This window comes from Cyphomyrmex costatus, unplaced genomic scaffold, assembly GCF_001594065.2.
Source record: "Cyphomyrmex costatus isolate MS0001 unplaced genomic scaffold, Ccosl1.0 scaffold91, whole genome shotgun sequence".
NCBI lineage: Eukaryota > Metazoa > Arthropoda > Insecta > Hymenoptera > Formicidae > Cyphomyrmex > Cyphomyrmex costatus.
Window position 1 is genome coordinate 183,666 of NW_017280495.1, and position 16,433 is coordinate 200,098.

General features: G+C 35.4%; 2 protein-coding genes across 4 annotated transcripts; both read left to right on the top strand.

Annotated features, from left to right (window-relative positions):
- The first annotated feature begins 1,963 nt into the window (after positions 1-1,963).
- On the top strand, positions 1,964-11,018 carry LOC108781827 (ankyrin repeat and protein kinase domain-containing protein 1). Of its 3 annotated transcripts, none has more exons than XM_018549922.1 (7): positions 1,978-2,021; positions 4,755-4,807; positions 5,436-5,779; positions 6,316-6,556; positions 8,244-8,487; positions 9,182-9,808; positions 10,559-11,018. In XM_018549922.1, exons 3-6 carry the CDS (start codon positions 5,436-5,438, stop codon positions 9,733-9,735), a joined length of 1,383 nt encoding a protein of 460 aa, XP_018405424.1. In that variant the 5' UTR covers positions 1,978-2,021; positions 4,755-4,807; the 3' UTR covers positions 9,736-9,808; positions 10,559-11,018. The 3 variants fall into 3 exon arrangements, with proteins under 3 accessions (XP_018405423.1, XP_018405424.1, XP_018405422.1); XM_018549920.1 differs by lacking the exon at positions 1,978-2,021 and adding an exon at positions 4,150-4,320; XM_018549921.1 differs by lacking the exon at positions 4,755-4,807 and having other exon boundaries at positions 1,964-2,021.
- Positions 11,019-13,771: 2,753 nt separating this feature from the next.
- On the top strand, positions 13,772-16,433 carry ND-49 (NADH dehydrogenase (ubiquinone) 49 kDa subunit). The gene is made up of 4 exons (XM_018549926.1): positions 13,772-13,892; positions 14,038-14,474; positions 14,829-15,300; positions 15,780-16,433. Exons 1-4 carry the CDS (start codon positions 13,792-13,794, stop codon positions 16,183-16,185), a joined length of 1,416 nt encoding a protein of 471 aa, XP_018405428.1. The 5' UTR covers positions 13,772-13,791; the 3' UTR covers positions 16,186-16,433.

The following is a 16,433-nucleotide window of genomic DNA, read 5'->3' on the forward strand; positions in this document are numbered from 1 at the left end:
ATTTGTCATCGTATAATTTTATTTATGAAAAGATAAAAAAAGGCTATGCTTAAAAATTGACCATAATACAAGATGATTTCTTTCTCTTATTTACGCGTACATTCTTATGGGGAGAAGAGCTGTCTTGTAGTCGAAGCTGTATTCGCGTAAAATTTATGATATATGCGACGTCTTTTCAAAATGATAATTCTGAAAAATAGCGCTTATCTGTTTGTCATAAGAGGAAACCTCTTTCTCTCTCTCCCTATGCTCGCATTGTCTCCGGTGTCACCGTCCCGCAAATGTTCTTGGCTGCGTGCGGCTGGGAAATTCAGAGAAATCACGGGGTTTGGTTTAATTTCGGATCGGAGGATCAGTGAACTTTTCGAAAGACGTAGTTGTAGACAACAAAACAGCACAGAGTTGTTGCTTCACTATTACATATCTACCCGATGAGACGAGGGAGAGATAGATCTCTTTGTGTCGCCACGTGTGCGTTGCCACGTGTGTATTGCTAATATTTAAAGGACGGTACGATTAATGTTGCGCTGAGACGCACAACTACAGTATATTGACGACTGTTTCGAAATGATCTATTATCTCGAAAATGCGACAATTAAGATCATCGTGGGCACCGAATCTGACTCGGATGATATTCCGGATGAAGAAAAATTAAGCTTACATTATTCAGATGAAAATTTTTCTTAGAATTTTTCTTAGAACTTTTTAAAACTTATGTAAATTTTAGAATTGTCAAAAATTTCTAAATTTTATGATTTTTTAGAAAATTTCTCTAATCTTTTATAGATAAATTAGAAATATCTTTTCAGAATATTAACGTTTTTTCTGGGATTTTTCATACATGTGAATTCTGAAATATTCTAAAATTTCTTATTTTTTATAATTTCTCTTCGATAAAATTTTATAAAATTTCAAAAAGTGTAAGGTATTTTCTCAAAAATTATTAAATAGAGGAAATCTTAGAAATGTGAATTTCACAAAATATTTCAGAATTCACATAGGATAAAAAATGTAAAAAAAAATTAAGATATGCAGGTTTTCTCATATATCTGAAAAGTGTTTCAATTCGTATGAAAATTTTAAGAAAAATTTTTACCATGTTATCAATATTTTTTCTCTAAATGATCTCAAAAATGCGTCGTTTAGGATTATTCATAGCACCAAGTACGACTCAATTAAAATATTTCAAATATTCGAAGAAAAATAAAGTATTCTCTGCAATTATTATTTCCATTGGAAATTATTACATGCTGAAATTAAATAATTATCGATAATCTGATTTTAATAGTAATAATTTCAATATAACTATTTTTGCTATATATATTCTTGTAAACATTTCAGCCATTTATAACACATTTACGTTGCCACTGCTATTGTTTCTGTAAATAAATTTCTCAGATGCGCCAATTATACATGATGCTCTTGAAATACCGATTTCAATTTCATTGACAAGCACCGTACAATTCGCTCAATGGAATACAATATTTCCTTTTTTCACTTAATAAACGTACGTGATAACAATTTTTGAAGCTTAAGTTTGCTGACGCACTTCCTTATATCTCTATTACGATTATTTTAAGTTTATTTAATTTGTAACACGCTCAGTATGTCACGTGCTAGCACTACATTTTCGACAAATACTTACACTTTTACTGTACAGATTGCCAAGATCGTAAAATATTTTCAAAACAAACGCACGTGAGTGAAAGGCATCTCTGGAGTCTCTCCCTAATGACGAAGGAACGATGACGTTTGCGGTTCGAAAGATCGGGAGGAAAAAGCGCGCGCGAAGAAAAGGGTAGCTACGAAGGTGGACACGCGTCTACGCGCTAAAAGACAAAAATTGCGTAGCAGCCAAAAGACACATGCGCGAAGACTTCTGAGTGCGTACCCCTTTGTGTTATTTTCGGGCGGCGAGTCGTATCGCTTCGCGAGACTTTAAATAGGACCGGGTCGTCCGACGAAGAAGGCAGTTCTCGCGACATCGTTCCTACATGCTGGAGCATCGCACCGTCTTTGACGTGAGTAAACAATAAACGCACTTGACGTTACAAGTTCACGATGTGAATGGGGCGGATGAGAGATCGTCGATCCGATCGCCGATACCGGATGTTGCAAATGTCGCGATCAACACCTATCGTCTGAGATCCAAGGCACACATCAAGTCAAGAGAAAGTCAAAACGGCATTATTTTGACGTCATGAGAGTCAAAATGATGATTTTTCCTTAAAATTTGACTGTTGCTGTTTTTTTTTATGCTGTAAAAAAGACTGTTAAGAATAATTGAAATAAAGTCATTTTGATTCTCTATTAACTTTTGTGTGCTCTTTGGGAAGTTGAGACGTCAGAGTGACAAAGATGTTCTCTTGGGATAGGATTTTTCCTCGGTACGGTAAAAGTTCCATTGACGCAAAATCGAAAAGTAAATTTCTAAGAAATTTCAATGTGAGCTGGATATTACGATTAATTTTTCAAACAATTATATCTCTCCTCGGAAGAGTATCTATCTTCTGCATCTATTCTATAAAAAATTTAAAGTATCTACATTGACAATTAATCCTCTTTGTTTTTTTACTGTTTAATTTAAATTTCTTTTCTCTTCAAGTTTCTCACTCTATGCATGAATAAAATAATATAACATCTATTAAATCAAATAAGAAGGACAAAGTGAAATATAATTGAGATGACGATTAAAATCTTTTAATTAATAGCTTATCTACTAAAAAGTTTTATCATATACGTAACATTTTAATTATTTTATGTAAAGAGTTACGCTGTAGAATTATTAAAATGAATATTGCTGTAATAACCCGATAAGATCACTCGACTCAAGCGAATAATTATTTAATAATACGTTGCATTGCTCTCTCTCTCTCTCTTTCTTTTTCTGTTTCTCTCTCTCTATGAGGGGCGTCGATATATTTAATATACTTTACCTTTTTGCTTCGCAATTTGCGGTTTTGCAACGAAAGTCTCAATCGTGTGCGACAGGTGTCAAAACGTAATATACAAAGCATATTACTTACACTTGAAGTATAACATCAAATTGCGCGGCATTATCAAGTTCTTGCATCAATTCGGACTAAATGTTTACGATAGTCGGATGTACGTGGCGAAAATTGGCAGTGAATATCGACTCTTTTGCGTCGTTACCACGTTCGTCGGATCGATCTTGATCTTACGAGAAAACTAAGAATACATCGTTGCGATACATGATTACTACTTTTGCCAATTTTAACGATCCAAGAATAAAAAATCATGCCTTACGTGAATTTATAGGTTTTGTTATCTTCAGTTCTTGTGTTATTTTTTTTAGAATTAACTTCTTTGGATTAATAATTGGGATTTTAATTTTAAATATAATTTTATGATGTGTAACTAGCTCGATTTAACAATTAATCAATCAATGAAATCATAAATTGATCGAAGAGTTTTTAGTCTAATAGTGATCTGAAGCTCAGTTGCGCAGACGATCTTAATTAAGATCTAATCCGATGATGACATCCTTCTTGATGTTAGAATCTGTCATATGTCTTACGTGAATTTACAGGAGATTTCGTTATTATAGTAACTTCGATTTTTGCGAGACATTTCTTTTAGAAGTGTCTTATTTAAATTAACAATTGGAATTATAGTTTTACATAGAATTTTTAATATAATTAGTTCAATTTAAATATTTAACAGTTAAATAAAATCACAAATTTAAAGGTTTAGTGATCTATATAAAGCTCGATTATGTAGACAATCTTAATCAAAATCTAGCCTGACGACGACTTTCTTGATCAGTTAGAATCTAAAGAAAGAGAAAATTTCCAACTAAATTTGAGCTACTTCATTGAGAAAATCGAGAAAATCACTTTAAGGTGGAAAGTGAATTTAGGCTTTTCTGAAGACTTGGCAGGATAAATCCTGAAAGTGCACATTTAGAATGCTCTTCTCGAGTTCGAAAAAATCGCTAGGGACATCGTTACTCTCAATAACAAAGGGACAAGTGGCTGTGAAGTGCAGCGCGTTGCGCGCCAGATGTTCGCGGAGGCGCAGACTGCGTGATTTTCAATCGACGACGCCACGAGACTTCCGGCATCATCGCCAAAATTGCGCCGTCCTCTTGGCAGAGTTTCTAGTGCTCGTGACGCGCGTCAGCGAAGTTCCCCGCAGCGAGAACAGCGATTGCATTACTCACTTATCGTTAGCCAAATCGTGTCGTCTCGCGAAGATCGTTGCGGGATCGACTGTCGGAGGAAAATCTTCGCGCGGCTACGTTTCACGACAATATTGCGTTACCAGCGATGTCCGGAATCTGGAATCGAGGTCTTTTCTGTACTGTATCCCCGCGGAAATGCTTTTCTATCGAAATATAGAATTTGTATAACACGTCTATTTTGTACGATTTATTTTATATATATTCTCTGTGTGAAAATCCAGTAATTTATTCACAAATACTTCTATATTTCTTTCCAATCTAAATACTCGTGATTTTATATTTTTGTTATATAAGTTCTACGATTTGCGGTAGGAAAGATTGTATAACCAGGGACATCATAGAAAAAAATCTAAAGAATATACTTTTTATATACAAAATTTTGTTTCAAAAATTTATTTCCTTCTATTGTTAATAATTAATAATTGATATAATTCATTATTTTTTTTTCATTAATTTGTTATTAAAACAAGAAATATAATAAATATTTTTCTAACATTGTGAATTACAATAAGTTGGCTATCATTAATCTTCCTATCTTCTTGTATTGCAGATTTATCGGATTTCCGTGCTCGTCGTGTAAGGCAAATCAGACTCGATATTAAAGTGCGTATCAAAGTGCGTTAAATGTTAACATGTTACTATATAGTGCATGTCGTGCACGTGTATCGTCCCTAAGCACCCAAAGAACACACAGAAATCGACAACAATTCAAGATGACTTTATTTTGATTCTTAACATCAATAAACAGACAACTTTCGTAAAATAAATCATCATTTTGACTTTCATGACGTTAAAATAAAGTCACTTTGACTTTCTCCAAAGTGTGTTCGTTGGGCAGAATAAGTCACGATAATGCATTCAAAATAACATCGTTACCGACTAAAAAAATGATTTTTGATAATAATTTCGGAGCCATTTTGACGTTATTTTGATATTATAATGACTCGTGTTTAACTTGGATCCTGTCTTTACAGCATCGCGAAAGATTTTTGAATTTCTTTCTCTCCGCATGGGATTCTCAGTTTTAAATTACGAAATAACAAATTCGATGATCAAATTTCCTCAACCTCGATGACGTTTATGTATCGATAAACTGTCTCGCTATAAATCCTCGGTGATTTCTGCCAATGTGCGACATGATGCACGCGTTACGCAATCCTTCTGTCCCTCTGTCTTTCTTTCGTCTAGCTCGTTTCTCTATCTCTGTATCTCTTCGTGTTACGCCATGTAGATGCCGACCGAGTGCATCGCCAACCCGTTGCAACGGGAGCTGGCCGACTCGATAATACGGCTGCAGCCTCTCGATGAGATCCGCATCCTCCTCGCGTGCGGTGCCAAACCGAACGAGCCGGTGACCCAGGGCCTCAGGCCTCTACACTATGCCGTATGGCAGCGGTACACCGAGGCCGCTCAGCTGTTGCTGGTGCGCGGAGCCGACATCAACGCAACCGATGAGTGCGGCTACTCGGCCCTACATCTCGCCGCCGAGCACGGCTACCTGGATCTGGTGAAGTTGCTGCTTAAGTATGGAGCCAAGGTGGACCACCGGCAGGATACGGGGGAACTTTTTCCCAGGTGCGACTTTTACGTTGACTGCGCACTACCTTGATCATTGATGGTGACCAAAATCTTTTAAAATACTTGTGAAAGATGAATAATGGCGTAATCTACAATTTTAATTTTATTTAAGTATATCATAAGACTTGCATGTGATTTTATATAATTTTATACAAGGTTTTAAATGACATCAATATAGTTGGATAATAATGTAAAATTAAAAGTGCCGTTCAAAAAATGATAATTTCTACTTTTATCATATTATATATTATTTTACATTATATATTTACGAAAATTTTACTGTGATGGAACTCATCAAGAAACACATAAAAGTCAACAAAAAATTGACTTTTTATTTTTATTCTTAACGTCAATGAATAATCAAATTTTGTAAAAATCATTATTTTGTCTTTCATGGCGTCAAAATAAAGTCATTTTGATTTTCTCTTAATTTAGTATTTTTCTTGAGTACCGAGCGGTACATTAATCTTTATTAACTACATGCGTTGATTTATCAAAATATGCATGCTATATTCTCGCAATTTTACGTTTAGAACCATGTTGTGTGACGAGCCACTGCGTCTGGCTCTACGGAATCGCCACGTTGAGGTTGCGAAGATTCTGCTTGAAGCCGGTGCTAATCCAAATAAGAGATATTTTTTCGGCTCCGAGATCAACCTGGTGTCGCCCTTGGATCTGGAGTGTATGGAGCTGCTGTTAGCCTTCGGTGCTCATCCGAACACGCGGGATCGTGCCGGGCTCACGCCTCTCATGAAGGCTGCCAGACTGCCGCAGGTAAATAGTCGGAGAGATAGAAGACTTGTAACTCGAGGTCATGTTTCTCGCGAAATCAGTTCAAAGTCACTTATTAAAAGTCATTTTAAAGAGAAAGGAAAAGGTCACTCTCCAAAGGCGTTCTATTTTCTTTTTTCTCGTACCTTCTTCAGAGGCGCTCTTGAATAAGACAATAAGTGCCTTGTAATCAAGAATGAATTGAAATGGATTCAAATTTTCATAAATATGTATTCGCAAACGTTAAAATGCATCCTATATATTTAATCCGGAATGCATTTTTATTTATTTATAGGAATTGTATGAAGCACATTTCTGTGTGCGTGTGCCTTTTTATTTGAAATTGATATCAGCTTTTTATGTGCATCGTAAATACTGATCAATTCAAAATTCTGAATAGGAAGTGCAATTTTTTCAATTCAAATTTAATTGGATTCAATCAGATGCAATTAGATTCAATAGGATTTATATATAAAAAAGTCATGAATTTAATAATATATTATCCAAATATTAATAATCGCAAATTATATCAATCGTTGATAATGTCAGTGTTCTTCAATTACTTCCGGGACCATTTTTATAAGGACGAAAATTTGTTCGAGGTTGACGATCTTTAATTCAATAATATTCCCATCGGCGACTGCTACATAATCCATTTTGTGATGAATTCACGATCTATGATATGTTGATCTTTCGAGATCATTCGAGGTCACGTATTGCGACTGTTTGTAAGCTTTTCTTAAGCCGTGATCAGACTACGCGTTGGAGAGAGATTAAGATAGAGATTTAACTTTACCTGTATAGTTATCGTTTATGCTTATATTTACAAACAGAAGATATCTGTGCTAGCCTGTTACATAAGTTACATTAGCTTCGAAAATATCGTGCTATTTATGATGGCTCATTACACGCCTAACGAAATTGTCGATATGTTTCTGATATTGGGAGAATGCCGACGTAATTATATGAAAGCTGCACGGTTGTATCGTGAGAGATTTCCAGATCGTCAACATCCAAGTGATATAGTAATTCGAGATTGTGAACTTAATGCTCGGCGAGGATATTTGCATCAGTATCAGCGTAAGCAGCCTTCAAGAGAGATTCTCTCTCTTACAAGATTCGGTAAATGTTAAGAAGACCTCCCCCCATTTCAAATTTTTATAAACAATACCCCGAATTGATGCGTTTTCTCTTATAAAAATGAAAAATCTACAAAAAAAAAGTATCGCTCTGCTTCGTGAATCAAAATATTTTATTTCAAAATTAACGACTATTCAGGTTAGGAAATCTGTCACAGTCACGAAATACTGCGATACGAGCACGCGCTGTGGTGTCACATGTTCAATATCAATTTTTTAAAATCATTTTTATCAAAATTTGAAATGGAGGGTATAATTTTCTTAACACCCAAGATTCTCTCTTAATAACTTATTTAAATTTATTATTTTCATCGCGGTCCAATTTTGAATTATAATTACTTTTTATATTTACAATGAGCGCAATATATATGAAGATTGAATTATCTTTAATTTAACGTAACTACCTACAAACAACAAGTATATTAGATGCTATGCCATATTGGATACTGTTACATCTTACTTAAAAATAACGCGTCTCTCGAATTTCTTAAAATTCATGACTCGACATACAGTGTGATTACACATTACGTTTGTATTCGCAAATGTCGCAGGGCATTTCCTCGGTGCTCCTGCTGCTGAGTTACGGCGCGGACGTGAACGCGACAGCGGATGCCAGGCACGATTATCGAACGGTGCTGCATTACGCGATTCTCGGTGGCGACCCAGCGGTGATCAATCTGTTGCTGAAGCAAGGCGCCCGGCTGGACCTCGGGCCGGACTATCAGAAACCGACGGCCCTGGATCTGGCCATACTCAAGGGCGACCCGTCGATCGTCGAGATGCTGCTCGAAGCGGGTGAGTCGCGGTATCTCGGGCCGATAACGCTGGCATACGGTCGAAATCGCGCGCGGCATTCGAAGGCCAATTCGCGCGCGTCCGGTATTAAATCTATCCGCGTCGTATGACTTTTTTTTTCCTCGTGATTACAGCTAGATTTGCGATCGTGTCGGCCAAATACTGTTCTTGACAACGTTAATTTAATAATGCCCACCAACTATATCGCTTTGATTTTCACAAATTTGATCTAGTATTACATTTGAAATTATACCTACGTAGGTACTAATATATTTTAATATTTTTACAAAAATCTGCATACTGATCAATTTAACAAAAAAGGTTTACTAAAAGACAGTAATCGATTACTTATTTTAAATGTTAGATTGTTTCAATATTTTTATAGTATTTCAAACTAATTAATTAATTATTATCTTTTAGAAATAAATTGGTTGATATTAATCCTCGTAATTAGTACACAGTTTAGATCACATTCGTGTCCTGTGCATTTTTTTTTTATTTGAAATAAATTTCTATAAAGTTAGTGATAATTAAATCCAGTTTGATCTTTAAGGGCTTTTATTCTTTATGTGTATTCACATTTACGAGCTTAAGAAATATTTTGTTCAATATTGTTTAATTGAATTAATATTGTTTAATCGACTTAAGATAAAGGGAAAAAAAAAATGCGTTTTTTTTATCCGCGGTTTTCCAGGCGCAGACGTGAACGCCACGTCGCCGATCATTGGTTCGCCACTACACGTTGCATGCGCGGACAACATCCCGAATCGACTGGAGATCCTGTGTATGTTGCTGGAACGCGGCGCCGATCCGAACCTGGTGATACGCAGCGACGACGGACCAGCGTTACGGCCAGTGCTCGCCGAGTACGTCGCCTCTAACGAGAACCCGTCGGTGGAGATAGTGGCATTGCTGCTGAAGTACGGCGCTCGAGTAGTCATCAAGACACAGTTCCGCGACCCACACGGCATCCTCAACTCCTTGCAGAATACGGCCGATAAGCCGCGATTACTACACGCATTGTTGGAAGCGGCGGAGAGCTTTGATCCCTGCATGATACGACGGTCTAGTAGTTTGACAGACGCACAGAAGGCCCTGGTGATGGAGGCGGCTAGAACTCCACTACCGTTGACCCATCAAGCGAGATTAATAGTCCGCAAACTCTGCGGTACCAAGCTACCGAAGATTGTCAGGAAGCTGCAACTACCGCAGTCGTTGCATCGTTACCTTCTCTATGATTACTACTAGCTAAGAGTTAATGTTCGAGACAGTTTGTCGGAAGAGATGATGATGTTTGTCGGAGTACTTCTTTGGATTTCCGGTAAATTGCGGAAACTTCAGCTCTTATATTCCATACCCGGGCTTTAGGTGCTCGGAAATAATTATTTTCAACGGTCTCTAGACGATCAATATTAATTTGTAAAATTTTATTGGTCGTTTGGAAACTATAATATTGAGTCTTCGGATTGTTTGTTTTGAATTGTTTAAAGGAGGCACAATAATATTGTACAAAATAATTGTGTAATAATAATGAGCGTCATAGAGGCCGCTTAACCCGTAACTGGAACGTATGGGTGTTGAGACATTTTCCAAACTTTTAAACAGTGTAATGATTTGGAATAATTTTATGTTTCACATTTTATTTTTTTATAATTTTTTTCTATTCGTATTGATTAATTATTATATTAATATTTTTATGTTAAGTTCAAGTGTTGCAATTATATAGTTGAAAATTTTAAACATTATCTAAAATTAATAATAAAAAGATCTTTGATAGGTCCCAAGAACTCATATGTTCCTTTAACATCACGAGAAATGTATGTTCTCGTTGCATGTATTAAGCTCCGAAAAACAGCACCGGGTACACATTTTTCGAATTAATTAGTAACTTATAAGAAAAGAAATTATTGATCTGACCAAATTTATTAACATATCACTCATAATTCTAGCCATTTGTGCATTATTTATTAGTACTAAAAATAATAACATCGATAGATATTATTTAAAGCTACTTGAAGAAATGATTACAAAAGTTCAATTTAATGCTGACCAGTGCTGTTTTCTTTTTCAGAGCTTCAAATCTCGTCAAAATTATAAACTTGAGACAAAAAGGCGAGTATTGTCTCGCTAGAAGCTGTATCGGAATCGATAGCATCATCGAAGTCTATTTTTTGAAGATTGTTGGAGACGCGGAAGATAAAGTATTTGTACAAAGTACACTATTATGAGTCTTACGTCAGTTCGATGAGTACAATAACGAGGTTGTCGAGGCAGTGACCTCTCGTTTCTACTTGCAATTAGTATTCTTCTTTTGTACGATGCGTATAAAGTGATATAAGCTTAGACAGCCATACATATATATTTTGTCTGTACTCGTTACGTTTCTAGTCGCTAAATGTACGTTTTGTATGTATGTCTTTCTCTCTACTTCCTATTTCGAGAAGACCGTTCGTGATAGAAATGATGCAAAACTCATTATTCCCGTTGATCAAACGCGCAAACTTTCTACACTGAAAAAAACAGTTTAGTAATAATAATCAGACCTAGCCGATAGTAACGAACGTTTTAGTGAAGTAATTTCAATCTAATGTTCAGTTAATATAATCAAAATCAAATATACCTAAACACTTTACTCTCCTAATTATCCCCGAACCATTTGGTTACTATTATTATGTTTAATGTTTTAAACAAAATACATTTGGTAGCTCTATTACCAGACTTTTCTTTCAATGTGTGTGCTTTTCGCGACACTCTCGAGCATTTTCGCATCGTTTTAAACTGGAAATATTATATAAATTTATCTTTCGAAGTTATATACAGCGAAATTATGCTCGTCGCCTCGCGTTTGTTATCAGATGAATAACTGGAGATGATTTCTTTCAATGGTCGCGAAGTGATTGACCTTTTTGTACCTTTGCATATACGATAATATATACGCTCAATGTACAATAAAGAGAAATAAAGAAGATTCAAATTGAAACGGTTGATCCCCACTTGTACCTGATCAGGGCGGCCACTTGCAATAGTTGCGATTATATGACCCCGCGACGTGCAGAATGTTGGCCCATGTTGATGAGAGCAACAATGATCCATACACCATCGCTACCCTCGAAATAGCAGCCTCAATACCGTGACTTACGTCAAACTTTTGGCAGTCACTTTGCCGTGAGGAAATTCGAGGCTTCTGTACATCTGCGCAAGTACAGACTTAAATGAATGCGGATCATTCGCGGAAGCTAGCTTATGAAAATCTCGCAACATTTCTTCGGTTTTTAAGATAAATTTGTGCGACAAAATTCATTTAACAAAACAAATAAAAAGATAAAAATCATTACATTAAATAAAGACCATTAAAAAGCCAAAAATAAAAATAATTTAATAAAAAGGAGATGAAAGACGGAAAAGAAATGTTACAAAAGTGATAAAATTGAGTTCAATATCAATGCCAATATAATGCTTTGTTTACAAATTAGTATATCGATCGTTTCGAAGGTCGGGACAATTTCCATAATTGCTTACTGTCTTGTGTGTTTTTGCTTGCTTGACGATTCCTCAAAGACACAAAGACATTTCGTTTCGATTAATCGCAATATCTTGATATTATTCATGTAAACTTTCTGTGAGTAGAAATTACTGTAATGAAGTTTAAGAGAGATTAATTTAATTGTGATAGTCATAATGAAAATTTTTAATAATTAATAAAATTTATCGTTTCGAAGAATAAGAGCATATTGCAAGAAATTAGAGTTAATGACAAGTATTATATAATAAACACACTGCGTTAACAGAAGAATTGATAAATAATTATCTTTTATACGTCTTTTACCAGTGTACTGAGAAAAATTTCGGAAAAGTAAACGAACCAGAAGATTCTGATCACATTAATTAGAATTCTGGTTCTCATCTAGAATTATAATGTACATTCAAATAGAAAATTCTATGTTCAGAATTCCAATTAATACAATCAGACTCTTTTTCTAGAGAAACGAGAATGTTCTATATATATATGTATATAAAAAAAAAATTAAAACTTTAATCTTAATTCAACTTATTCTTTTTTTCTAAGAGAAAAAAAAAATAAATTATAAAAAATTTATACAGAAAAAGATTAAAAGTAAATAAAACTGATTAAATTAAAATGATAATCTACATTGGGATAGAAACGGGCGTTATTCGTTTTCATGATGGTAAGAGAATATAAATTGCATCCTATAAGTAATTCTAAAATATAAGTGCGGCGCGTTAACTGATCAGTTCTGTGCATCACTGGATCCTCGGAAATTCCATGGCGCTCCTCCAAGCTGGGTTTGAAATATCCACGAGAAACGACGATACGACTGTCTCCGCGATTTCTCGTTTTGCGAACAAGCACCTATTCACGATGCGGGATTTCAAGTTTAGGCGCAAATAGAAGCAGTAGTCAAAGGTCAAGATCCGCGCGCTCGCAACTTAAATGATTCAGATTCGGGGAATTGAATATGCTTAAAACGAGAAGTGCAAATGGAGAGAAAGATTATCGCTCTTCTATCTATAGCAAATAAAATATAAATAAATCATCAACATGTTTTATGAATAGAAATATATAAATTTATATATAGTAGATATATTATATAGTTACAAATATCGTACGTCTGAATTGTAGTTTGTTTATATACATTTTATATTCTCTTGTATGTTAATTGCTTTTGAAAAATCGTGCAGATGCCTAATATTTATTTTTAAAAAATAATTGGTTTAACAACACACTTAAAAAATCCTATTTAATCATGTATAATATCACGTTATATATTTATTACATTATGTGATAAAATGCTGAAGATCTATGACCTTAAAGATTTGTCATTCAATTAATTAAATAGATCATATTATGTATCTAACATTTTAAATAAATTGTATTTATATAAATATCATTGACAAACTGAAACAGAATAAAAAAGATTTATTTTTATATTGCACTGTTCGCTTTCGTAAAATTTTAAACTTACACTTATTTTACAATATTTTAAACATTAATTAGTGCAGCAATAAAATTGATCTGATTATCATCATATATTATTATAGTGAACATGACTTCAAAGTGATTATTAAAATTCCACTTTCTCGATCAGTCATAATTTATTTTGACATTACGCGACTTGTTTTGCTTGGGAAGTTGATTGTAATCAAAGAAAATTAGATAATACAAGATAATTAGATTCATTCATTTCAATCATGGCAAAAGTGGCTGTCAAAGTCAAACCTTATCGACTGAGCTGCTACTGGCCGCATTGATGCTGATGTGAAATTGTGAACAATGTGAGCATCATGGCGGCCAGAGTGTTAGGTTTGATCTTGCGTAAAAATGCAGGATTTTTCGGCACTGGCAAATTGCTGGGACCGAATAATGCACCAGCAATCACCAACGTGTAAGTCAAATTGTGCTTAAACGTAGCTCTGTCATTAATTGCGTACGCGCGTTATGTAACGACATAACCTATCACCGTACGGCGTGAAGGTCCGATTCAAATCGTACTAAAATTCGACTCGATTGACAATACGTGTATTTTGCAGCCAGCATCGTAATGCCCATCAATGGAATCCGGACGCGGAGTACCTCAAGCAGTTCGAAAAGCCAGTTCTGTACTCCACGGAGAAGATCGACTGGATACCGCCGGACACAGTGTCCATGCTGACTGTTCATCCTCCCGTGGCGAAACAAACTATACAAAACGTGAAGGTTAACTTTGGCCCACAGCACCCGGCCGCTCATGGTGTTCTCCGGTTGATCCTGGAGCTAGATGGCGAAATCGTGCTCAACGCCGATCCGCATATCGGTCTTCTGCATCGCGGCACAGAGAAATTGATCGAATACAAGACCTATATGCAGGCGTTACCTTACTTCGACCGCTTGGACTATGTCTCTATGATGTGTAACGAGCAGTGCTTCTCCTTGGCGATTGAGAAACTGCTGAACATAGATGTACCTCTGCGTGCAAAATATATTCGAGGTAAAAGCAACAATACGTGCTCTTGTTTTATTGAAATATAGTGTGAGATCTTTTTTTTTATTCCTCTTCTAGAACTCTTTCTCACTATCACCAAGAGTGACACATCTATTTCACTTTAAATTATAAAAGTATATACTAAGTTAGCTATAGAAAATTAAGTCCAATTTCTTCATCCGAATCTTTTTATGTAGGATTTGCAAAGATCAATATTCACTCGATATGTTATAAATTAACGTTTACTTGGTATATGTTTACATTGTCTTTTTATGAATATGTAAGTCAAGGCTTTTCGAGTGATTTATGTTTTAATGAACCTGTGATTCAAAGCTCTCTGATAGAATTTTCTTCCTACAGTTCTTTTTGGAGAAATTACAAGAATTCTGAACCACATTATGGGCATTGGAACGCACGCATTGGATATCGGTGCTATGACGCCCTTCTTCTGGCTGTTTGAGGAACGAGAGAAGATGATGGAGTTTTATGAGCGCGTGAGCGGCGCCCGTATGCATGCAGCTTATGTACGACCCGGCGGTGTCTCCCTGGACCTACCGTTGGGTCTGATGGATGACATATATGACTGGGCCTCTAAGTACTCTGCACGACTGGACGAGGTGGAAGATCTATTAACAGACAACAGAATCTGGCGGCAGCGCACAACCAATATCGGTACTGTGACTGTAGAGAACGCACTAAATTGGGGCTTTAGTGGCGTGATGTTACGAGGCTCTGGAGTAAAATGGGATCTGAGGAAAGTTGCACCTTACGACGCTTATCACTTAGTAGATTTTGATGTCCCGATTGGCACAAAGGGCGATTGCTTTGACAGGTAAGTCTAGATAAGAATTATATATTTAAAAAAAAGGTATTTAAATGTAGGAAAATAATAGATTACTAATATCTGTTTCTACCGATTTAGATTAATTTATAACTTTAATTCAGTTTGACTTACTTTTTATTTTTTTTAATTTTAAGAATTAGAAAAAAGATAACAAGCTTTAAACAGGTAATCAAAATTAAAGATCAAAAGAAAATAATAATTTAATATTTAAACTGAATATATAATGTGTACTGGAAAAATCTTTCAGTTTGAAATTTTATGTACCTTTTAATTGTACTGTTATCTACCTTCGCGCTTTTAAAAGGATTTTATTATACCTTAAATTTTTTTATTTTTATTCTTTGCAAAAAATAATATTTAATTATCTTTATGGGGACAATTATACTTAATTTATTCTATATCAATAATAGTACACAAAAGAGCACTTAAAATTATTTATAACATATTTGACGCGATGTCTCTTTCAGATATCTATGCCGTATGGAGGAGATGCGACAGTCGCTGCGTATCATCCACCAGTGCTTGAATCAAATGCCAGAGGGAGAAGTACGATGCGATGACGCCAAGATTGTGCCACCGCGACGGGAAGAGATGAAGAGTAGCATGGAGGCGCTTATCCATCACTTTAAGTTGTTCACCCAAGGTTTCCAAGTGCCACCGGGAGCTACGTACACTGCTATCGAGGCACCGAAAGGCGAGTTCGGCGTTTACCTCGTTAGCGATGGCAGCAGCAAACCGTATCGGTGCAAGATCAAAGCACCAGGCTTTGCTCATTTAGCGAGTCTACAGCACATGGGGCCCAAGCACTTCCTCGCTGACATAGTCGCTATCATTGGAACGTTGGATGTCGTATTCGGCGAGATTGATAGATAATTTCTTAACAATTGATAATTTGTATAGCGTAGAAATTTAAATTAAAATAAGTTGTGTAAAAGCCTCTTTGTATATGTTACAATAGGGATTTACATATGTTATATATATTTAGGTATTTACGAAGTCGATATATTTACATGTTATACGCGTGTAATATTGCGTGTGTAATATGACTGTGCGATGAGTATGAATAAATATTGTATATACATATATATCTTGTCGCATATAATAAAAGGATATGTAACGAA

Excerpts from the sequence above, each read along its gene's own strand:
- LOC108781827 (XM_018549920.1), top strand. The coding sequence starts at position 4,290 with ATGTCCGGAATCTGGAATCGAGGTCTTTTCT. Across the intron at positions 5,780-6,315 it reads ACGGGGGAACTTTTTCCCAG|AACCATGTTGTGTGACGAGC; the intron begins GTGCGACTTTTA and ends TTTTACGTTTAG. Across the intron at positions 8,488-9,181 it reads CGAGATGCTGCTCGAAGCGG|GCGCAGACGTGAACGCCACG; the intron begins GTGAGTCGCGGT and ends GCGGTTTTCCAG.
- ND-49 (XM_018549926.1), top strand. The coding sequence starts at position 13,792 with ATGGCGGCCAGAGTGTTAGGTTTGATCTTGCGTAAAAATGCAGGATTT. Across the intron at positions 14,475-14,828 it reads GCGTGCAAAATATATTCGAG|TTCTTTTTGGAGAAATTACA; the intron begins GTAAAAGCAACA and ends TTCTTCCTACAG. Across the intron at positions 15,301-15,779 it reads AAGGGCGATTGCTTTGACAG|ATATCTATGCCGTATGGAGG; the intron begins GTAAGTCTAGAT and ends TGTCTCTTTCAG.